At 42.0% G+C, this 25,443-nt stretch overlaps 1 protein-coding gene across 4 annotated transcripts in view; it reads right to left on the bottom strand.

Annotated features, from left to right (window-relative positions):
- Positions 1-25,443, bottom strand: part of THRA (thyroid hormone receptor alpha) — a 139,970-nt gene that overhangs the window by 23,808 nt on the left and 90,719 nt on the right. For 2 of the 4 annotated variants that reach the window (XM_007420682.4, XM_088143426.1), the window contains exons 3-4: positions 8,445-8,506; positions 1,569-1,669 (exon numbers count right to left, since the gene is read on the bottom strand). In XM_007420682.4, the coding sequence (XP_007420744.1) occupies positions 1,569-1,669; positions 8,445-8,506 (163 nt within the window). Of the gene's footprint in view, positions 1-1,549; positions 1,670-8,444; positions 8,507-18,015; positions 20,154-25,443 lie in introns of those variants that run through there. The other 2 variants (XM_025166795.2, XM_088143427.1) reach the window with 2 other exon arrangements.

The following is a 25,443-nucleotide window of genomic DNA, read 5'->3' as shown; positions in this document are numbered from 1 at the left end:
CAGAAAGTCAGTATCTCTGTGCCTTAACGTAGATAACCCTACATGTATCCTACAAATGTGATAAATAGTAGTCACATTTGCAGATTTGGAGTATTCATAGTGGTATTGAGAAAGGCTGGCAGATAAAGCAAAGATCAGGCGTAGCAGAGTATGAATCATGAAATGTAATTGGAGGTCATGAAAATAGTAATGCATCTAACTTTTATTTGCACCCAAACTTGGCTTTATCCATTTCAGATGGTTTTATAGCTTCTTGAGATACTGCACAATCTCCTTCCCCTTTCCATTCTTCTTCCAGCCTAGCTTTTTTTCATTCTTCCACACCTGACAATGAATGCTGGCTCAAAAGTTTTTAAGTTCTCCTCACTTGCTGCATGTATGCTACACCTGCTTGCCATCTCTATTTCCTATAACCAAGTGGCCAAATACCCCCCATTACTTCCCACAGAAGAAGCAGTATGAAGCCACCTTGGATGTTTGGGATTATCTAGCATTATCCTGACTGCAGCAGAACCATGCACATAATGATTTTTTCTGGAGCGAGTTAATCTAAGATAGCTAGAGTGGAGGACTTTCTCACAGCCACGTTGAAGTATTATACACCAGTTCTTGAGCTAGCAGAAAATTATACTGGCATAAAATTTACTATTGGCAACCTATCCTGCCACAGACATGTTGTTAGCAAATGGCACTGATCTTATTTACAGTATACATACACTCTGAGGACAAGGATTAATAGATTTCCCAGGCTTTGCTTCCCTCCTCTCCTACCAAATGTCACAAGCTAGTAAGAAAACATCTACTAATCACTCTCTTTAATGTAGATGAAGCTGATCATGGAAGAAACGAGTTTTGACAGATGGGTAGACTGTTGGGTTTAGCCATCTGTCAAAACTTGCTTGGACTTTGTGCAACTTCAAAGTCAGTCTGATATCAACTAAGAGTTGAGCTCCATTTGAACACAAGTCTAGCAATATTCCAGAATAGTGCTAACCTTGTATGCAAACACAGCCCAAACAACTGACAGGCACAGGGAAAATTGCATCATGAAACAGCAAAGAGGGAACCTCTCTTCTGCTTCACCACAGGTCCCCTCCTGCTAGTCAACTGCTGTCCAGACTGATCCAAGTCTCTGAGCCAAGAATTAGCCTGGAGACCTGAGGAATACAGGGGAACAGCCTGGTTTGAAAGAATAGGACACTCATACTGCTTGGAGCAGTGTGACTTGGAGGGTAGCATCTAAGGACTGGGAAGTAAGAGGCAAGCCTGCTGGGTGAAGCCCAAGTGGCCAAAAGTTCCCAACCCCTAGAGGGTCACTTGAATGGTGACTAAATTTGTCAGACTGCACTCATGGTAAAGCTGTCACAGCCTATTGACTGCTTAAAGGGCAAAGCATTACTCTAACACTGGAACAGCTGAGGATGACTTTAAGCTGCCTCAGGTATGACTTGAGGATCAGGTGAAAGCAATGTCATAAGGGGGAAGGTTGCTGAGTCATATTGCTGCGTGATTAGGTGCAAGTGTGGAAAGGCCCTTGGTTGAGACACACCTTTTCAAGCATTTTTTACCTTGCAGCCTTCACAGGTAATACAGCGGTAGTGGTACCCTGTGGCTTTGTCTCCACATACAACACACTGCTCATCTTTGTCCAAATAGCTAGGGATGTACCCTGTAGGAGAAAACAGCCAAGAGATCAAAGCTGGAAAGAGGAAACAGCAGCTAGAAAAGGTTAAGACCTACTGAAGTAGACTAAGAAGTATTCTTGCCCACCACTCTCACTCCATAGAGAAACCGAGCAAGATGGCAACAGCTACTTCTTTGTGGCTACTTACCAATATCTGTTAGTTAGACACATTTGTCCTTTGAACATAAAGTTTACAGTTCATTCCCACTGTATTCCTTTAAAGTTGAAATTTAGACACCATTTTACAAGTCAGTTCAGGTTCTTTGTGGTTTGCGTTTTACAAAACGAGCACAAGAAAATCACTTAAAGCTCAATGTAACACCAGCTCTCTCAAGAAGAATAAGCAGCCACATTTGCTACTCTGCAGCACCTTAGAACAATGTCAGGATGCAAATTTGACTCTGCTTTGTTGACAACAGGGGGAAGCTGGAGGCTGAGAACTCTATGGCCCATCTTCCCTCATAGTAAAGGCACTCAGAGTAGAGGCTACATGGTCGGGGAGGTCCTCTTTGACTCCCTACTTCCTGGCTGAGTGACAGGAGGCACTGGCAAGGCCTGGCTTGCTTGCTTCCAACCTTTCTGAAATACTTTTTTCCCAAAGCTTCTGAAATACTGATAAGGAGCAGAGGAAAACACAACCACCATGTATGTCCACAAGGGCCCTTTATTTCTAGGCAAGGGGAAGAAAGCAGTAGACACCACCACCCCTGCCAATTATCCCCCCCCCATTCATATAACTTTGATGATTCTTCCCATCAATATGAAATAACCATGTCCTCTCCCAGCTGTGCTCTTTCATTCCCCACTCACCACCTCCCTGCCTTTACAATGCCCCACCTGTCTAGGATTGTGGCAAAAGCACATGAACCATGGATAACCCAGTCCTGAAGGAAAGGGCACTGCTCTGCCTGTGGCTGTAATAAGGGGTTGGGCAGGGAAGTCACACCCCTCTCTTCTGACAGGAAGGCAGGCAGCTGCCTTACAGCCATAGAAGGTGGCCTCTAACTCTGCATCGCCTGGGAAACAGCTCAATAATAAATGACCTTTTCACCATCCAAACTGCCTTTTGGGCCTGCTTGCCCTGTAGTCTCCACAGCTCTTTCAGTTGTACACACTCTTCCTACCAACAGGACACAACCTCTCTTGGCTTCAGTTGAGAATGTTTCCCACTCAGCTGTGGGCTCAACCAGGCTCTTTCCTCTGCTACTCTTTCTTTCAGGTGTTTGGTGCTTTTCAAGGGGAAAAGTGCAGCAGCAGGTTTTGGCCCTACGGATGTGCAAAGGTACGTTGTGTGGGCTCCTCTCCAGGCAACAAAGCATCTTGGGTTGGCAGGCAATGCTCAGCACTCCCCGCTTCCTCAGGCAATGGCTTCCCACCACTGCACTTCATGGTCCTCTTTCCAGCCCTCTTGGCTTTCCTACATGTTGGATCTGCTCTTCTGCCTTCCGCTATCAGTCACGTTCCCTCCCTCGGTTTTGTGTGCTATTTCCCTTCAGGCCCTTTCTCTAAAATTAAAGTGGGGAAGGGTTAAGGAAGGAGCAGACAACTGCTCAGATCAGGATGATTTTCTTAATACAGCTCCATGCTTTACCCAGCATATACAAAAAGGTTCAAGGACACACATGTCTTGAAACGTGTGTGTATGCACATATGTGTGTGCATGCATGTACATGCATGAAACTGAAATCTGATTATGTCCATCTTTGTTGAGAGGAAACTGCATGCTCTTCTGCAATGAGCATGCCATTAATATCTATTACATGTTTACTGCTGCATGAACTATGGAGCTTCTTTGGTTCCTAGAGATGGCCAAGGGCTGATTCTCACATTACATTTTCTGTATTGGAGCATCCCTTAGTGTATAAAATGCATACTCCCCAACTAACCCCCACCTATAAAGCACATGCAGATGTCCCACGAACATGCCATTTTTTCACAATGGAACTGCTGCCAATTAAACATGCCTAATGAACATATTCCTAGAGAAATACTTGGCAGTTTGTATGTATTTTTTCCTATACATGGATACACACACCCATGTAGACAAAATATCTGGTCACACATCATTTTGGTATTAGGACAAATGACCTCCAAGAGAAGAAGAAATTCCATTTTCTGGTCTGGCTCCCAGACGACATTCTAAATTCTCTGGAATGTATAAAAGCAATAAAATCTTATGGAAGTCTTCCCAGTTAGATTGAGAGTCACTTGTAATACATTTTTAAAGGGCTATCTACACAGGAAAATACACTGATCTTATGTCTACAAATGGTGGCTTGCAAGATGCCTACCTGACAAAAGATGTACCTTATAAGACAACCCTGGCAGTATTTGCAGAAGCTGATTGACTGGAAGCTATGATATCGCTAATGTAACTTCTCCTGTCCCATTTCTCCAAAACAGAAAACCTGGAGCAGGTTGTTTTTCAACTTTAAAGAAACATTTTGGCAAGTCTTTTTTTTTTTTTTTTAAGTGAAAAGTGACTTGTGGGATATGTTTTTAATACTTGAGAATAAACAGTTGGACAACTTGCTTGAAGCATGGGACAAAAATGAGGGCTGAACTCAGATATGCAGTACAGAATCCTTTGCAGGTTCTCCGATTGCATATATAAGTGTTAAAAGAGAAATGGCTGCAAAGCTTCAGGTGCAAGCTTTTTTCCTGCTACCTATAAGCAGCTCTAAAAAACATTTTATGTTTAGCTGAACTTGCTTATAAGCTTCCTCACAATCTGCAATTCTGCCTTATCATAGCTTTTGATCACAAACTTGGGGGCAAGTTTTTAGTGCATATCTTTACATCATCAAATATACTTAAGCACACTGTGAATTACATATGACCAAGCTCCTTTTAAATTAACCAAGCTCCTTTTAAGTTAACATGCTAATGCTGGAACATCCTGCAAAAGAAAAATCTACCACATCTTCTGATCTAATGGTTTTATTTTAAGTATTTGAAAAGGAGCTTGGTCATATATAATTCTGCTGAGCATTCACTAGCTGCATTAAATTAATTGGATACATGTAATTCAGCACATTACATCCAAAAACTCCTCACACCAGCATGACTGACTGCTGGGAGCAAGTGGCATAAGTGATGTTATGGACATCATGATGTCATCATGCAAATGACACAAATTATGCACAGCCAATTCAAATTGCATAGTATGTGCGATTTCTGCAATGACATAATGTGTATAGTGTCACTGGGGCTTCTACTTCTGAAGTTCACACTGGATATAATATCCCACTTTACTCTATATATATTACATATAATTTAAAGATTATTAAAAACTGAAATCAGGTCAAGTAAAATGCCGTAAGTTGTACTCATATAGGCACATCTCAAGAAAATTTATACATCACACCATACGTGTTTTCAAACACAGATAAAAAACACTACCTTTTAATTTGGCAAATTATACCAGGCTTCAAAAGGCATGATTTTGGTCTTGCATCTCAAATAAATACAGATAGTTCTTGTTCAGCAACCACAATTGGGACTGGCTACTCAGTCGTTAAACAAAGCAGTCGCTAAGTGAAACCATGAATGTGCTTTATCTTATTTCAGCTTTCCTTTGCTTTACAGAGCTGTGAAGGTCATAAATGTGAGGACTGGTCACAAAGTTACTTTTTCATCACTGCTGTAACTGTGAAGAGTTGCTAAACAAGGACTACCTGTAAATCAGTAAGGACATGCACAGTCCTTAAGACAGCCACAACCTGATGGGTTTGACTATAAATTCCACACATCTTCCCCCAAACAGAGCTTTCAGCCATGCTGTTGAGGCCATTATTATGAGAGTTGGAGGCCAACATATCTGGATCAGGTTAAAAGAGACTACCATAAAATACCCATACAAGTAATGATGTTACGTATAATGATTTGTTTTCTAATCACAAACTTTCCAAGTTCATACATTTTCTATGTGCTGTAGATATATTAAAAGACAAGATAATCTCTGCCTGCAGTGTTGTAAGCTAATGAACATAATACAAAAGGAATGAGGAAAGAACTAAAAAAAGAGCAAGACAGGAGCTACTCATTCTCTGGCTGAGGAATGAAGTCAGGTTGGTCTTAGCCCTGAGATGACATTTTTCCTGGGAGGTAAGGCTATAGCCAGCCTCCCATTGACCCTAAGTCTCCTCACAGATGAAAGAAGTCAGATCTGCTTCCTTTCTGCTGTACTGTCCCCTGCCAAGTACGTTATGAACTTAAACCCAACAGTCATTCTCTGCAGAGAAAACTGAGAAGAGTTTTCTAAAGAGGAAACTAACTACAACTTGCCAGATTCTTGAGGGAAACAAAAGAAAACCAGTAACCTTTTTAGTGCAGATATAGGGTCTTTGCCTCTTTCTATCTTCCCAGCCTTGCAGTATGTTTCTTTTAATACAGATCAGTCTTCAACTGTATGTGCAGTAGCATCTTTCCACGTGGCAACCACTGAGTTAAAGCAATGCCAGGTAAAAGGCAACAAAGGTGCTAAACTCTTATCAAAAGAGTTTCCTTTAATATGGTCTATCCAAATAGCAATGTCTATGAATATGAAATTTAGTCCTATCTACTGGTTTTTCATTTTTATGAGAAAAGAATGAAATTTCTAATACATACTTCATATGTACACACCTCTTTAGATCTATAAAAATGGGAGTAAATACATATGTGTGCAGTAAAAATGGGAGTAGATACATATGTGGGAGTAAATACATACGTCCAGAATAACCTGGTACCTAAAAAGTAAATCTGATGCAGAATTCCAATCTAACTGTCAACCATTCCTGGTCTGCAACTTAATACATGGACTAGTATCGCACTCAAAACTTGGGTTTTCTATCTTTTAGAGCCTATATTTTGATTTCATTAGGAATTAGATTTCTAGTATTATCTAATATATCATAGCCTATAATTTTACTTAACGATTTATGTCTTGTTAACCAGTTTAACTTAGTTAAGTAATAATTTTTAAATTTTTCCTTCCTGAAAATATTTCATAATTTCATAAATAATTGAAAAACTATCATCTCCATGACATTTTAAATCCCATATTTACTTATTTGTATCTTATTAATGGTACTTTACTCTTTTATTCTGTTGATACGTCTTTTATCTCTCATGGTTTATATTCTTTGTTCAACATCCTTTTTTTTTAAAAAAAAAAATCACAATCCATAAACATTGTGGATGGGCGGCTTAGCTCAAAAGCTGAACTGGACCACAGCTGCTAAAATGTGGATCCGGTCCATCTCTCTCACAAGATCAGGGTGTGTACCTCATGGTTGTAAAATTATTACCACGCTGCTGCATCAGGAAAAAGAACCTCAAGGACTAAGAGTTTTGAAGAGCAGATTTTAATGAGAGGGAGAATGAATAAGTTTTTATTGTGACTGGGACTTGTGGGGGCGGAGGAAGAGACTGGACAGAAAAAAAATCACATGAAGGGGAAAGACCTGGTCTGGCGTTCTTTCACGTTCACCAGTCCACACATGATTCTTTCTTGTCCCATGACCCACTGTGGCCTCACCTCTTGAATCCCGCCCCCCAGCTCTTCAGTGGTTTATCTTCCTGTCGCAGGCTTTGCCATTTGCCATCCGATATCCTGAGCTGCCCTTTGACCGCCTTTTCTGGACTGGTGGAAACATCAAAAAACCCTCAAAAGATTCAAGTCAAAGTTGGATACATTCTGAGGGTATTGTGCTTTTTGGACTGGGGTACCTTAGCAATATCTTTATATGTCAAAGCAGTTTTTCCTTTCTCCTTTAATTTCTCCCATTCCTCCAGTCCTCTGGAGTACTGTGTTATTGAATTACATACCACATTGTCAAGAAGACGCCCTTGGAATAATTGTTCCTCCACCAAAGTCTAATTAATAGTGTGATTTAAGGGGAATTTCAGAAGGAACAATTCCTCTAAGTTAGATCTTCCTCAGACAGCATGCAAATCTGCCTATTGTCTATTAGTGTTCTGTGAGGCTTGACTCACTTGCTTGACTCACTAACACTACTGCCCTGGTTTGAAACACTTATAGTATTGCTCTGTAAGGGATATGGCTGTACAGAGTTTAGTCTTCATGCTTGAGGCTCTATTCAGACCTGACAAGTGTGCAAATGCTGTGAATGGATTTTCCAATTCTGAGCAGCCTCCCACAGTAAGAGCCAGATAAGACAAACTTCTAAGCCTAATTTCCTCTTTATGATTCTACAATTAAAACAATTCTGGGGTGCGGCTTAGCAGAACGAAAACAAGATTACAGCACCACAGCTGAAACTCCCAATACATAACTGAAACTTGCCTTTGCAGATTTCAGGTGGAGGAGTACAAATAAGGGTACGAAGCTAACAGAGCTCCTATCCCCTTAAATCTTCAAGGAGATCTGCAAATGGTAATGCCAGACCTTCTGAATTTGTGACCAACAAAGCCAAACAGAACTGTGACTACCAGCTGCGCATGGTATTCTGAGGGGCACCAAACGATATGATTTTACTGCCTGCTTAGGACAGTGGAAAAACAGAACCACCAAGCCCTGCTGGTGTTATCACAAAGCGCAGCCAGTCAGGGTGCTATCTTCTTTGGATGTGATCATTTTCTACCAAGTAACAGGCACGTTCTTACAGAAGAGGAAAGAATCCTAAAAAGTGAGTCACTTCCTCATTATCCTGCTGGCAGGACTACAAGGAAATGTACTTTCCTCTAGTATCACAGAAGAGATAAGCGCATTGGTCAGAAAATTCTGAGCATCTGCATGCTTGGAATAGATGCTTACCTGACATGCTGCTTTTCACCGAACATTGGCTGCTTTTTCTTTTACGTTTCCCATCCGGCCACCTTCGGAGAAGAGAGAAAGGAGAGAACGTGTCATAAATTTGAAATGTTACACATTCAATTTATCTTTCCTGATCACCCGCTCAAGCCTTATCCTTTGCAATCCCCTGCCTCGAAACTTTCCCAAATCGGCAGGGCTCAGTTCACCTTCTTTCTTCATGTTGCAGCATTTGCATTATCCTACAGTCTTTAAGAAATCAGGAGGTGTGAACAGTACAAGGGGACTTATCTGAAAGGAGCAGAAGTGATAAAGGGGTTGGGAAGATGTTTTAACGCACATATGCATGGCTAACCCCCTCCTGACCCAAGATTCCCATGCTATCCTTTGCACAAGTAATAGAGTCCTACTACATTGTTCTCACCTCAAGCCAGTATGTGCAGGAGATCAAAAAAGGAAAGTTAAATTACCAGCAATCACTTAAAGGAAGCTAACCCAACCCAATCCAGCCCATACTTTTTGCACAGAGATCTATGGCTGCCCTAAAAAGAAGTGGGAGGTTGGCATTTATACTTGCCCAAGAAGTTCAGGGTGATTATTTCATTTAACTTTGTGACAACTTTGTAGCGTAGGTTAGGACTCAAGGAAATTGCCTATCCAAAGTTAACTGGCCCAGTTGAAGCCCCCAGCCTAAAGGTAATACCTTGTTGGATCCAGAAAATAGAAAGAAAGGATGTAAAGTTACATTAATACCATTTGCAGCTTAACTGTAGATGTTTAGGAAAGGGAGGAGGAAAAATCCATGAAACACTGGAAATTCCTGCTATTGCAAACAACAGAGTCCCAATTCAGCTAACATTTGGAACTACACTATAGTCAATACTTTGTGTATGTGTGTTCAATTTGCTTCTGTGCAGAATTTATAAATTAGAACCTGGATGGCATACTTCATTCATCTGAAAGGAAGATTAGGATTTTCCCCAAATAATGTAACTTTAAAGATTGTTATAGATTTGCCAGGAATACACAATGGAAACAGATGAAGGTTTTCCTATTTAACCTTCCTTTGTGGGAGGGGTGCCTGGGGTACCTTAAATTCCGTATTATCTTCTTTTTGGATAAATATGGTACGGAATGCTTTTTTTAAAAACCAGATGATTTACTAATTAGAAGTGCTGACCGAAACTAATGAATAATCAAAGAAAATCTATCAAAGCTGTCTCTTACCCAATAGTATTAAATTAAATTAACTGCTAAAAATCCTGTGAACCTTTGAAGGTTTCAGTAATTTGAGTATAGCATGCAATACCTCAGAATATTTTTTCCTAGTCAAAGAACTAGATTCAGAATGAAAAAATTAAATTCTTGGTGAAAAAAATCTTTGAAATAAATATTAGCAATCTCTGATAATAATTCTTCCAAAAATTCAGGCAATTGGATATAGCTGAAGAAAAAAAATGATCTTGCACATATAATTTATATGTGCATATATGTCTGAGATATATTTTTATGTAAATAGAATACTTTTAGGAAAAATGAAATGTTCATTATTAAAATATAATTTTTTTTCTCTAAACAACATGTACTTGTTTTTAATTGATAAAATATATAGGCACACATATACATAAACAAACATATACACAGAATCCAGCGGCAACCAGCAGACTGGTTTTTAATTATTTCAAATTATCAGACTTTATATGGTCTTTTTCTAACACAAAGATCAACAAGTCAATCTGACAAATCCAACAATCCTAGGGATGATCCACTGGAAATGTTCTACTCAACAGGTTCTTGTGGCACTGCTTTCCACCTTATGGCAAGAAACCCCTCTCAAATCTGATTAATAGGACAGCCAAAGAAGCTGGTTATTCTTAACACTATTGGGGAAGGGACAGAATTCATTACTTCCATTCTAAAGGGTTTAGTACTTCAAAGAATTAGTATGGTGTAGTGGGTTAAGGTGTTAGACTAAGACAAGGGAGACCCAGATTGAAGTCTGCCCTCAGTCAAGGAAATTCTCTTAGGGCCTATGCTAGTAACTCTCTTCTAACCCAATCTACCTCATTGGGTTGATATGAAGGTAAAATGAAGGTAGATCCCCATATAAGTTGCCCTGAATTCCTTGAGAAAAGACAGAGAATAAAGCAAAGTGAATACATGAATTTCTCACATCAGACTGAGCTATATGAACTCATCCAGCTCTGTTTATAATTACACCATCTTAGCCCCCAATATCACTTTCTCCCCACCTCAATTTCAAGAGGATTGGGGGCAAGGGAGATCATTTTCCAGAAGAGGAAGGCTACACAGATTAAGCCTGAACGTCATCTCAAATGCAGAAGGGTTGACTAACAGAAAGGATTTCAAGGCTCATCCACTATATAAGAATATATTTTTTCCAATGTGTGATCTTGTGACAGTTCTTGTTAGCCACTGGAAAAAGCAACCCAGGCATTTGATGGGACTGCCCCGAGAGACCTCCATCTGTTGGCCAATCCCAGATGGACCCAGAGGATCTTCAGAAGAGAAAGCAGCAAAAGAGACACCTAATGTGCCAGAGGAAGAAAATAACACAGATACAGATTCAAGTTTGATTCCATGCTGGAGAAATAAGTGAGGTGAAGTATTGTTATTTTTCCCTTATAGTACTGGCAGGCTTGTCAGCCAGCAGCCATGTTTAGGGTGGGAGCAGCAGGTAGTTATCCCACTGTGACCAGTTAGCACAGCATTCTGCGGATGGTCACTCCAATTTGCAAAGACTTGACTTCTTATGGGGGGTGTCTGTTACCGTGACACAGGCAGCATCTTGTCTAGACTCTGATGATAGGTATGGTGCTTTCTCAGCTACCTCTGGCCACTTGTGGGCTTGATCCATGCCTCCTGGCTCCTCAAGGGATCTGGGGGGTATGATGGATTGGATATGGGGGGTAGTTAACACCTCTCTTCAGGAGAGGTTGATGCCATTGGGCTTGTGGTACTCCCTTCCTGAAAAGAATCTCCTTGGATCTATCTGTATGGGACAACTACTGACCTGTTTCTACTCCTATTCTTGGGTAAGGTTATGAGACTGTAGTCAGGGTATAGCTACGGAACACTTTAGATGAACCAGATTATTTGGACCCTTTTCAGTTAAAGTTCAAGCTTGGATATGGGATGGAAACAGTTTTAATTGCTCTTGTGGACAGTCTTTAGTGGGATCTGGATTGAGTAAATGTGCCCATCACAATCCCTTTGGATTTCTCAGCAGCCTTCAGTAGCATTGGCCATGGTATCCTTCTTGACCCTGGGCAGGAGTTCAGAATTGGAATACTGCAATACAGGTAGTCCTCATTGAACAACCACTCATTCAGCAACCGTTTAAAGTTACAATGGCACTGAACAAGGGGGACTTAATGATGAGTCCTCATGGTTGCAGCTGTCACAGCGTCCCTGTGGTCATGTGATCAAGATTTGGGTGCTCGGCAACCGGCTTGCAATTACAACATTGCAGTGTCCCACAGTCACGACTGCCATTTGTTGGCTTCTGACACTGCTGGCTTCTGACAACAAAGTCAATGGGGAAGCTGACAGGAGGCCATAAATGGCGGTCATGTGAATGTGGGATGCTCAAGATTCGCCTAATGACAGCAACTGGGACTGCCACAACTGCCATTGTAAATTGGCATGGTCATGTGAACATCGCGCTTTACGACTGCGTCACTTAGTGAAGGAGTTCCTGGTCCCAACTACCATTGTTAAGTGGGGACTACCTGGACTTCTGCTTTTTCTTCAATGGGCAGTTCCAGTCAAGAGGTGGGGGAGGAGAGAATGGCCTAGCAGTTACTCTCTATGGAATGCTGCAGGGGTCAGTTCCTCCCCTCTGTTTCCTAACATTTACATGAAACTGCTGGTCATTCACCAGATCAGAGTACGGTGTCATTAGTACACCAATGATGCCCAACACTGGTATCCTAAGCCGCAAAGGACATTTTGTCAAAATCTTGACCTAGTGTCTGAAGGATGTGAGGGGTCTGGATGGGATGAAGCAAGCTGAAGTAGAATCCAAGCAAAATGGAGTTGCTGTTTCTTCACTGAAGTTCTTTGATGTCTCCAGAGTTGTCACTTGACAGGGCAACACCACTCCTGAAAGAGCAAGCCTATGACTTTGGTATCCTTCTGAACCTGCAGCTACTGCTTGATGGTCAGATGGAAGCTGTGCCCAGGGGATCTTTGCCCAGCTCTGGCTCGTACACCAACTGCAGCCTTAACTGAAGTACAAAGACCTCTTGATGGTAATTCACTGTCATCACCATTTGTCTGGATTACTACAACATCTTGATGTTGCCTCTGAAGACCACCTGGAAACTCTGGACCTTTTGGAAGCTTAAACTGGTCCAGAATGCAGCAGTCCAGATGTCGGCTGCTACAAGCCAATATGAGCATGTGATACGTATGTTCTAGGGCTTGCACTGGCTGCCCAATGGGTTCCGTGTGAAATTCCAAGCTCTTGTTTCAACCTTTCAAGTTTTACATGGCTTAGCACCAAGACTGTCTTCTCCAGTTTTCATTGGCCTGATTTGTATGTCCTGGGAAAACTGCTAGGGGTCCCCTAGTTCTGTCACATGAGAGGGGCAGAATCATGCAGGTGCTGCTTTTTTGCTGCTGTACATCAGCTCTGGAATAGTCTGTCCTGGAAAACTGAACTGCTTCCACATTGGTGGCTTTCTGCAAGCAATTAAAAAACAGAAATATTCTGAAGTAGTACCATTTGGGATATGAAGTATTGCCACCAATGCTATCGGTTCTGCAGTTGTTTATATGTTTACTGCTGACTGCTTATTTTCATTTTCTTTTATCTGTGTATTATGAATGTTTTATTGTGAGAGACATTAAACAAAACAAAACACAAGTATTTAACGATCAATTATAATGAGAAACTCTGCACATTAGTACCCATTCTCCCACCCCACCCCCACATCTGTCCATGGCGATTTTAACACCTATGGTAGCAGGGTGAAATGTTGACTCATTGTGATTACTATCATCACTATCATTACAACTTATACAGGGAATAGACTCCTTTTCGTTTAATAGCATGGGCACGTCTCCCCCAACAGAGTGAATAAGTGTGCAGAAATGCATGTCTCTCCTTTAGCTTTTCCTTCCAAAATAAATTCCAAAGACAAAATGTCCTTTTTGGCCTAGATCAAAAACAACAACAAATGGTGACCTCAGCAGCAGCTCAACCAATCATCTGCCAGTCCCAGCACTCTCATTTGCATGCAGCTATCTTATTGGCAGCAATGGTGCTAAATGGAATGCAGAAGGCAGAGCAAGGAAGACACCCAGTTGGACCTCTTTGCAACCTGCATATACATAAAGTACTGAACTTTGGGGGGGGGGGGGGAGTCCCATGTTTCTGCAATTTCATAGCACTTAAAAAAAATCACCAGCTTGTGTGCAAAATATCTTTAAAAGCCTGGTGAAGAGGAATGTTTCAGTGATTTCTAAAAACCCAACAAGGTTTACCTCGGATGGGCCTCTTTAGATAAAAGGCCCCATGAAGTTGTAGCAGATAAAGTCCTATAAGCAAGGCACAGCCCAAGTGTCAGGGAGATTTCCGCTCAGGGTTAAATGACAGAGCAAGAAAGATGCAGCAACAGAACTGTATAATAATACATAGCCATAAGTCCCCAAAATGGCTGTTAGAGCATGGATTCTTCTGAAAAGGACTTCCAAGAAATAAAGCATGGCTTTCTTTCAGCAGCAAGTGTCAACTGATCACATGGAAGCTCAATTTGCTTTAATTTTGCTATCACAACTCTGGTGGGAAGAACTTCATGTGTCAGTTTTGCACCTGGAATATGTGTCTCTAACATGTATTTTTTTAAAATACTAATGTGAGATTTCCATGCCAGGAATGGTTTGAAATTGAAGATAAGGGCATCTAGGGTTCCTGTAAAATACTACCCATTAAGTAGGGCAATTGCACCTAAATTCAGGAACTGAATCTCGGATATAATTTCATCTTTCTTTTCTTTTTCTGCTAGGGTTCCTTGCATTTTTAGTCTAATCCCAAGCCAGGAAGCTATTTGCCTGTGCTTGGACTGTACCACTCAGACAACAGGGAGGAACTTGCACAATTTAATGCTTCTCCATAGAGAAATATTCCCTTGGTGTGAAGAATTACATCTGAGAGAGAATGGATTCATTTTGCCCCGACCTCCCCCACGCCAGAGACACACTTGTCTACATGAGGGTATTTTTTAAAAAATGGAATGGAACCCTTAGTGATGTGAACTCCCGTCTGTAATACAAAGTGATTCAGCCTCAATGCAGGTTTATGCGGCAGTAAGAACCAGGACTTTAACATCTGCCTCACAGGCATTTCAACAGAAATGTACATTCAAGCCAATGTAGGCTTAATGCTTGAATTACAGCAGCAGGGAATGTAAAAAGAAAGAAAGAAAAAATTAAAGCTGTTTGTCAGGGAAGCGGCCCAACAACAGCGCATGCTGGCAGTGTGTACGTGCAATCTTTGAGCAAACATTACATATCAGCATGTACACAATGCAGCTTCTAAAAAAAGACCATCATGACTGCAAAGTTGAGGGGGAAGGCAAGACTGGTACTACCAGACTGGCACCCCTCCCCATTTCCAAAGGACCCAACAGGATGTCCTCTCATCCACATAAAGCTTATAGGCACGGCTTGTACCAGGAGTTCCTGGAACCAGTGCCAGACTATGCTCTCTCGGCTGTTCACAATGGCTTGCATGACGGTGCTTGGCCTCCTGCCAGCAAAGAAAGCCAGGATGGCACCTGAGGACAGCATGTGCCAGCAGGAGAACACAAAAGGCACCGAGATTCTGCCTTAAAACCTTTGGGATTCCCCAGAGAGGTTGGAGAGGAAAAGAGGAAGAGCAGGGAAAGCAATAAAATGTTTTTGATCTGAGCGCCAGCTTCTGGGGGAGGAAAAGGGGCAGAGTAGCCCTGTGAACTTCTAAGGGGGGAGAAAGAAAGGGAGACAGCTTGGAGCAGATTCTGCCTCAGAATATCTGTGTGTTGGAACTGAGATAGTGAACTTTGGTTGCCAAGTTCAAGTCTCCCCTGCACGTAATATTCAGTAGGAAGTTTGAGTCATCACCATCTCTTAGCAATAGCTACTTCACAGGGTTGTTGTAAGGATACCATGGGATGGATAAGGCAATTCTGTGTGCTATGTTGAGCACTTTGGAGGGGAAAAAAAGCAAATAAATATATATGCAGCAACTCCACCTACCCACTGCACATGTGACCATCTTTACAACCAGGGCTCCAACTAGATGGTTCTATCCTCAAGACCAAAACTTGTTCCCCCGTTGCATTATGAGCAATTATAGAAAACTGAATGTTCAATGCACATATAAAAGTGACCATTGGTCAGATAATCCCTATGAAGAGAACTTTTCCCCCCTATGTGGAAATAGCTCTTTTTATATGGACCAACTTCTTTTTATTAAACTGTGAACCAGCACTTCCTCTCTTTATGAGAGCCGGAATCACAACTCAAGAGTCATGGATCTCCTGGATAGGCAAGAACAGAGAAGAACAGAGCATTTTACCTCAAACCTGTAAACAAGTCCTATCCCTCAGTGTATGTGTATATCAGAACTTAGTTACTTAATTAATAGGCTGCTCAACTCCTAAATGACTCTGAGCAGGTTACAACTAAAACACCAACATAAAAAATACGGACCAGAAGAGCAAAATCCCAAACCCAACTTATTAACCAATCAGACAAAAATAAAACAAAACAAAATAAAAAGGGGGACTCCACAATCACCCTATCCCCAAGACCTGGGAAAACAACTAGGTCTTCAATAACTACATTGAATTACATAAGGATGGGAGCCACACAAATTTCTGAGGGGAGATCAGTCAAGAGGGCAAAATTTGCAAAAGAGTAGGTGCACTTCTTGGGTTGCATAAGATGACATGTTTTAATTGATGGGACTCAGAAGTGCACCCACCCTGCTGGACTGAATTGGACAGGCAAGGACGACTGGGCATAAGCAGTCCCCCAAGTAGCTAGGCCCTATGCCATGAATGGCTTTAAAGGTGATAACTAGCACCCTGAATTGCACCTGGAAGCCAACTGCCAACCAGTGCAGCTTATGAAGCAGCAGGGTGACACAGGTATAACATGATGCTCCCATCACTGTCCATGCTGCCACATTCTGGGCCAGTTGTAGCTTTGAAATGGTCTTTAAGGGTAGCCCCATCAACAGCATGTTACAATAATCCAATCATGAGGTGACTAGGACATGAGTGACTGTCTGAAGGGCCTCCAGGGCCAGAAAAAGGTACAACTGGTACACAAGATATATCTGTGCTAAGACCCCCTTGGCCACAGCTTCCACTTGCTCTATGAGCAGGAGCAGAGAATCCAAGCGGATCCCCAGATTGTGCACAAATCTCATATGAAGAGCTGCAGCCCCACTGAGAGTCAGTGATGGAATCCCTCTAGACCCAGGCGGGCCAAACAGACATAGCCACTCTGTCTTGTCAGGATTGAATCTGAATCTGTTCCTTCCCTTCCAGACCTGCACAGTCTCAGGCACTGGATTAGGAGTTTGATCTCATTGCTTGGCAGGCCAGGTGTCAAGATGTACAGCTGGGTATCATCCACATATTGATGACACCTGACCCCATAGCAGTGGATGACTTCACCCAGCAGTAGATACTACACAGAAGGGGAGAGAGTGTCAACTCTGTGGCACCCAAGTGACAGGCCATGGGTGTGAGCTCTCCCCACCTGTCAATACCAACTGAAACCAGAGAAAGGAGGAAAATTGTTGCAAAACTGCGTCTCCCACCCCCAACCCTTGAAGCCAGTTCAAAAGGATACTGTGGTTGACAATACTGAAAGAAGCACAAGAATGGACGCACTACACTCATCCTGGTTCTGCCACAGGGTATCAACAAGCGCAACCAATGCCATCTCTATACTAAACCCCTGCTTGAAATCTGTCTGAAATGAGTCCAAATAATCCACTTCCTCTAGGGCCCTCTGGAGCTAGAACTCAACATCCTCTCCACCATCTTCCCTAGAAAGGGAAGGTTGGGGATTGGATGACAAAGTCCAGGACTGTCTTCTTGAGGAGAGGATGCACCAGTATTCTTCAAGGGTGAGGGGAGCCACCTCCTCCCTCAAAGAAGCTGACACCACCGAGTGGCTTGAACCATCCAGGAGGGACCTGGATCTAACAAACAGAGGGCTGAGCTAAAAGACTGGAGAACCCTGTCCACTTTCTTGGGAGTCACAGAATCAAAGTTGCTCCAGATAACAACACAGTGCCTTGCCCTGGGCATCTCAACTGGATTCTGTCCGATCAAAGTCCAACTCTGTGCAATCCAAGTGACTGTATCTGCCAAATAACAAGAATATTCCCCACAGCAGCCCTGCAGATAGTCCTGCAGCTGTCCCCAGGAGGTATGATCGCTCTAAACACAACTGCTGGGTGGCTACTGGAATATACAGTAAGAGTACAGAAATAAGACCATTTCACCACCCTTTTCACCACAATGTAATCCCTAATACAGGTTCTTACTCATGCTTGATGGGGTTTGCTCTTCATCTTCTTCCAATGGCACACCAGGCATCTCTTCTTGCGCTTCATTTCACGGAGCTCCAAGGCATACCCTGGGATCTGCGCAGGGAGAGAGACCTCAAAGGGGCAATCTGGTCTAAGGCCACAGCTGCATGCCCATTTCAGGTTGCAACTAGAGCCTCAGCTGGACTGTCCACTGAAGAAAACCCAAGATCCCTCTGAAACCCAACCAGGTCCATCAGTCACATGGGGTAGGCCGATCTAACAGGCCCCATCCCACTGGGGCCCACTCTCCCATGTAGAAAAGAAAACAAAAAACCAACTTCCTTCCATTTTACAAAAACTTGTACTCTGTCATGTACAATAAGTGAATAGCTGTTTACAAGCCCTTTATCTCACATTCATCACAGAATTTAGGATTCTGGAAACAATATTATAAGCGTTCCAGAAAGGAAAGTATTTTGCTGTCTGTGTTCACTTCCTATCTTAGATTCTCATCAGGATACCTAGGGATAACACCTGCTAAATCACCATTTGCGTGAAGCATTATCTGGAACTTCTCTGTCAAGGCTGTGCCTTTGACCATCTGAAGAGTGCATTTTATTGACCATATCAGCTCCATCTAATTTCATCTCAAGATCAAGGATCCAAGGGAAATGTAAGCTGCAGTAATCCTCATTTGAAAATTAAGCAGAGGTCAAGTCCCTGATGCTAATCTGAACAGAGGGCAAAGGGATTTGCTGGCAATTTTAGATGAAAGCTGCTAAATGTAAACACACACCAGGCAAAATCGGAACAAATCCAAACCCTTGGATTCTCCCAAATCTTGCAGTCACAGAGTTGGGGAAGAGGTACACTACCAGTTCTTTGCAGCAGGTGGCAGTGTGGCTTACTCATATTAGCTCCGCCCAGAGGATGATTGGAGGGAAGAATGTCCTAGTCAGAGTAATCACTAAACATTACTAAACATTCTATTCACTCACTCACTGATTGTTGACATTTCACCAAGCATTGGCTGTGTCTTATCAAGTCCATATTCAGAACCACAATGGTCAGAAAGTTGCTACACAACACACATAACCAAGCCAGGGAAAGACCTAGCAATTGCAATGGTTTTATTTAGTTTAATCTTTTTTAGTTTTCTTTGGGGGCCGGTGGTGGTGGGGGGATGAGGGTGGCCTTGGCCTGATGCACAAGCCCAGCTTGTTTGGTTAATTTATTTTTCAATATATTGTGTGAATCCAGGAAAGGATCAATTCAATAACCAAGCTAAGCACATGCAAACCAACCCAATAAAAACAAATGCTCAGGATGCTAATTTGTGCAGGCAAACCCCATTTTCTTATTTTCTGTCCTCTGGCTCATGCACATCACCGATGCAGAGAGTAATCCATATATGTACACAGAAAAGCCTAAGGTCCATGTATATACCTCAGTGTGTTTATAGATGGGGTGTGTGAAGAGAAAATGATTGCCTCCAAGGATGACAAAGCTCCTCAGCTGTATCATACAGTCAGTTCCTATCCTCCACACGAGAGCGTGAGAGAAGAGAATGGATGTGCCTCTACCCCTCTCCAGGGCAAGCAAACTGTCCAACTTGCCCAGGCACAATCTCCCTCCAACATATACTGGAGAATCCTATTTGCATACAACAGGGGCACCAGACAAGCCTACTGGAACACACAGGCCCTAGGCCCAAGAGACAAGAATTAAGGCAGCAACAGGGATAAACCCTGTGATGGGTGCACCCCCAAAGTAGGACCAATCCCCTTTCTGGAATGAGGAGCTTCAGGGTGAAAGACAGCAGCTATACAGTGTGTAAATGGACACAGTGGGTAAATAGACGCCAAGTATCTTGGTAATTTAATCTGAACAGAGGGCAAAAGGATGGAAACCACTATATTACATCTGCCCATTCCACTATGCTTACAAACAGGCAATCAAACTTTTTAAAATGACACAAAGGCATGAAGATGGGAGGGAAATTCCTAGACTTGGCCTACAGAAAAACCTAGCTACTACAAAACCTGCCGAGTAATCTAGGTTATCTCAAGACATTGTGATGCTTGAAGTGTAGTAGAGATCCTCCACAACCCTACTACTGTGTGGGAGCCAACACCTGGAAAAGCTTTGCTGGACCACTGAGAGAGCAATTCCTTCCCTTCCCTATCCCCTCTTATCCTGCAGAACTGAAGCAGGGCATATCCTGTTGTTACACTGCTGGGTCAATTGATCATGGTGGCTTTGGGCAAGTGTCTTGCCTGTCTTTTTAAGCCAAGCCCAACCTTCAAAAGCTTGCCAGGAGTGATGGGTGTTGCAGTTGGGCGTTTCTGGATGATGTCTGATTAGATGAGTTGGAGGCTAGGGTAGTCTAGCTCATATGGAGAAGGAAAGGTGGAAGATATTTATATGGGAGGCTCTGATTCTATTGCCCCCTAATGAATACCCTGAAAGAAGTCATTTACATGCTGACATTCCCAATGATCTGCTCCTTGAATGAGTTACCTCATTCCTCTAATTGTATAGACCAAAGTTGGTTGGGAGGACAAAACAAGGTGACAAAACAATATGACACCTTGAGCAACTTAGGCAAAGAATGGGATATCTGTGTGGTTAATAGAAATACTGTATTAGCATATATTTCAAATGATGATTTTGGGTAAAAGTGGGTGATCTCAGAGACTGAGATAAGATTTCCACAGACTAGAGGATGAGATATTGGCAGGGAGCAACCCAACTTCGAAATCAACCATTGCTAGATTCCTTGTGCCTAATGTGGTTATTAAGTGGAATCCTTGGTGCTGAGTTTGGTTGTTTGCTCTTCTATTAGTTAGTAAGATTGTGACTGCATGCTATTTTAGGGTTTGAAACAATACTTATGCCTTGTGCTTATACGTTTCTGGCATGCCAACTTTACCATTGCTGGAAACATTGTTTGTTATTGCCCATTTCCAGATTCTGTCACTAGTTACATAGTGCAAGGGCTGCATAATTTCTGTTCAAGTCTATTCCACATGTCCTTTATCTGAAGGTCTCAGTTTCTTCTGGAATAGTGTTGCCTAGTTAGATGCCCCCAGAGGGTACGTTATGGAACAAGGCTGCCATCCTGTGGCCAGGTGTGCTCATCACCAGAGACTTAACCACATGTAGATAGATATATTGGGGGGGGGGGGGCTGGAAGGAAAAGAGCATTTACAGGTTACCACTCACAAGATGAAGTCTCTCTTCCTGCTGCTGAAAAGCTGTTAAGCTCACAAATGAACACTGGTTTCAAATGCTAAAGCAAAGAGATACAGCTACATAATCAAAAGAATTAGGAGATTGTGATATCTATCACATCAACACACATGCACACAACAGAGTACATTCCCTACTCAAATGTATGTGTACAAATAAAATACCAGTAATTTGTTCAGTGCCCATGCCTTTCTGTATGTGTGCATAAATCAGAACTGCCACCCGCAAACAGAACAAAACAAAACCCAGAAGAGTTTTAGACTATTACAACTGCAACAATCAGCTGGAGCCAACTTTCCCAGTCAGGGCAGAAAACAAAGTTAAAAAAACAGAAAAATGAAGATGTTAGTTGGTTGCCTTTCCCATCTGTCTTTTCAGGTAAATCTCTAAAAAAAACCCCCATCAACAATGCAACCATATACAGGAGCCTTTAAATGCAGGAAAACCTAAATAATGGTAATTATTTTAATTATACATAAATAAAATACTTGGAACGCATGTGGCACTTCTCTTGCATTAACACAGTACTCTTAAAGATGATAGTAAGTATGCCGGTATCGATTTCTTCCTGCTGCAGTAACAGCAGGAGAGTTTAGTGAAAAAGTATCAGGGAGCTCGTGGCAAAATTTGAACTGAGAAGTTCCCATTCCTGCACCTCATTGTTTGGAAATGAGAAGCAGCCCAGTTACTGGCCCATTCAGTTTTGGTTGTGACCTAATTTCATTTATTAAAATTATTTTCTTTAAAAAAGGAATGGAAAGTTAGCAGGCTGCAAAGCAAAGGGCCAGCTTAATCATAATCCTTCTTTCTAACAATGCTTCTCAGTCCCACATAGACCCTTGCAGCATAGGGTGAAAATAAAATGGTACGTGCTGCAGCATAGAGCTCCATTTGCTTTCTTAGGATATGAGCTTTTTGTGACTGGCCACAGCCCCCATGGCAACTATCCTGAGAAGGTGCCTCTAAAATGTCTCAAAATCCACAGATAGGGACCCCACCCTGCATGATTTGGAACCAGTTTATGGGGGGGTAGGTAAATTACCCTATTCAAGCTTGCTCAGGAAATGCCCGTCTATCATCAACACCTAAATCACAAGGCCTTCTTGGTGATGGCTCCCAGACTCTGGGCCTCCTTGCCATGAGGGGTTTGGTTAGCTCTATCTTTGAAGATCTTCATCAGTAGGTATGGATATTTTAATATTTTAATTTTAATTTAGAAAGGATTTTGCCCCATAAGTTGATCTCTAAACATGAGGCGATTGAGGGTTTTTTACCAGTTGTTTTCACAAATTGCTTTTATGTTTTTTTAAATTTTATCTTATTGTTGTATATTATATATTATATAATATGTATATTGCTAAAGGTTGCCTACAGCCCCATTTGGTGGAAAGACAGATTTAAGGTACTCCCCAACTTGGTTCCCTGTCCTTCCAATTATTGAAAACAAGAGTGAAATAGCTTAATTCTGGAGAGCTCTAGATTTAAAAACTCAAATTTGCCAGCAGTGCATTGAAGGACCTTGAGCAAAGTCAGTATTTCCTTAGCCATTTACAAAAACAGAAACTGCCTCATTATGAAGGTGATCACTATGGAAAAATGGTAAAAAACAGAAAGCAAAGACCAACCGTGTTGCAGACTTTAGGATTGGAGAGATGGGAGAATTCCAAACTAGTTTGGTCCCCCACCCTTGCTGAATTATCCCGGCTGCCAATACTTCATGCCAGCAAAGTCTGGGCAAACAGAGGCAGCAACACAACTGGCTGACAGACAGGCAGTCTCGGCAGCAAAAGACACCTGCTGCGTTGCAGGGCTCAAGAGGGTCCAGTCCCTGCCAGTGTCAGAGAATGGGTCCATTATCCTGACTATCCCCACCTCTACTTGGCACTTCCAGATGCCACAGACAGAGGGGTAAACAGACCCAGCTTGCAGCCTGGCACACATGGAGACAAGGCCTTCTTAGGAGTGGAAGTAGACAAAATCACAGTTGTTCTGGCTAGCAAATAAATGGGACCAAGAACCACACATGACTCTCTCCCCTTCTCACTCACATACACAGCCACACAAGCATAAACAACGTATGGTCTGAATCAAGGAATACTGATGATCTTGAATGTTGCAATAAACTGGATCTGCATCTATGAGAATTACTATAATACAGTGGATTCAAATGTAACATAGGAATTTGCATCATATCAGACTATTATTTATATCGGTTTCCCAAACTAGCACTCCCCAGTTGTGTTGGATGTTATAATTTGCCAGCCAGAATGGACGTTGCCCCTGTAGTCCAATCTATTTCAAGAACACCAGGTTTGGTAGAGCTGGCCTATAGGAAATGATAGAGGTATTTGCACTGATACCATTTACTCAACTCTGCTCTTCAACATCTAGAAGAAACCGCTGGAGGAAACTATTCTGAACTTTGCACTGATATGTAATCAACATGTGGGTGACCTTCAAGACTACTTTAACAATCTTAGCAAGACTGTTGTCAAAAACTAGTTTAGAAGAAACATGGATAATGAAACAGGACCACCAGACAAATGAAGGTATCATTGATGGATTGCACATCTACAGACTGGGATTGCTTCTATCCTCAATGATAACTGGAATCTGCTCAGATGGGGATGATGTCCAGAAGTATTTTTTACAAGCTTATGCTGCTATGCCAGATGTGACTATACCTTTGCAGAGTTGAACACATTCCAGTTATTCATAGTAAAATCCAAGCTGAGCTATTAGTTCTGTGAGATAACTAGTTCAGAAAATTCAGCCAGTACAAAACATAGAAGAGCTGTACAATGCTTCATAAATAATTTGGTAAAGGTGTTCAGGAATGTTTGCATCTATTTGCATTTTTTTTTTTTTTACTGGAGCTGTATCTTTCTGCAGTAGTGGATGGTAATTACATGATCCAGAGAAAAGACGAGGCTGCTTTAAAGAGTCACAGAGAGATGCTACATTTGTACTTCCACGTGTTCCAAATTATTTCCAAAGTTAAGACCCCCTAAAACATAACCTCTTGGACACTGGTGATTGGTTTACATGGAATCAATAATGTTTGCACCTGTAGCAGCGATGAATACATTTTCAAGCTCATTTCACCTTTCAATTTCTAACACTTTAAATTATTTGGGTCCAAGTTACTTGGAGGACTGATCACATTCACCTAAACTGGCCAGCCTGCATTCAGAGGATATCTTTATTCCTATGACAAATGGAAGTTACAATGGCAGATAATGTACAAGGGAAAAGGCCCTTTTTGGTAGTAGCCTCACATCCCTAGAGTGAGCTTTCAGTAGTGACTTCAGGGCCCTTATCTGCAGACTCGCAGGAAAACTCTGAATATGTGTATTTTCAGTAGCAATTTCTTGAATTTTATTTTTGCACTGTTGGTCTTATTTGTAATTCCTTTTTTAATTGATGTTATTTGTATTGCATTTTTATTATGCAGATGACTGAATGCACTTACAGTTATCTATAGAAATTAAATAAATGCACAAATCCAATTTTAAAATAATAGCAATTAACTCTACATTTTGCATCCATTTGCATGGAGAGAGGGTTACATTATTTGCCTTGAGGGAAGCACCCCCTCAAACTGGCTATTTTGGACAACTATCTTTGGACCTTTCTTCTATCTTCCCTTTTTAGGGAACCTTAAGAAGATGATGGAGGTGTAATTGAAGAGAGCTCTGGATAAAGCAAATTATTTGGACCCTTTTCAATCAGGTTTCAGGCTGGAGTATGGGATCAAGGCAGCATTGGCTGCTCTTGTAGATGACCTGTGGTGGAGTGGGATTCTGCTGGCATTACTGGACCTCTCAACTGCCCTTGATAATGTTAATCATGATATCCTTCTGGACTGCCTGCAAGGGCTACGTTTGTGGGGCACCTTGCTGCAGTGATTCTCCTTCTCCCTCCATGGGTGGTTACAACTGATGTTGGGGGAGAAGAGGTTGAACCTGCTGGTTCTCTGTTGTGGAGTGTTATAGGGCTTGACCCTTCCCCCTTCTTCCCATACTATTTAATATCTACGTGAAGCTGTGGGGAAGGTCATCAATCTGCATGCTGATGATATCCAGCTATGTATCTCCATCCCAGGTCAAACTGGAGGTACAGTTAACTATCCATCTCTGTGCCTGGAAGCCATTAGGATTTGGGTGGGGAGAAACAGGCTAGGATTTAACC

Source organism: Python bivittatus, unplaced genomic scaffold (genome assembly GCF_059951505.1).
Source record: "Python bivittatus isolate LINGU-HERP-01145 unplaced genomic scaffold, Pbiv_v1 ctg000410_np1212, whole genome shotgun sequence".
In the NCBI taxonomy this organism is placed as follows: domain Eukaryota; kingdom Metazoa; phylum Chordata; class Lepidosauria; order Squamata; family Pythonidae; genus Python; species Python bivittatus.
The sequence above is the reverse complement of the archived record's forward strand: the minus strand, read 5'-3'. Positions and strand labels throughout refer to the sequence as shown.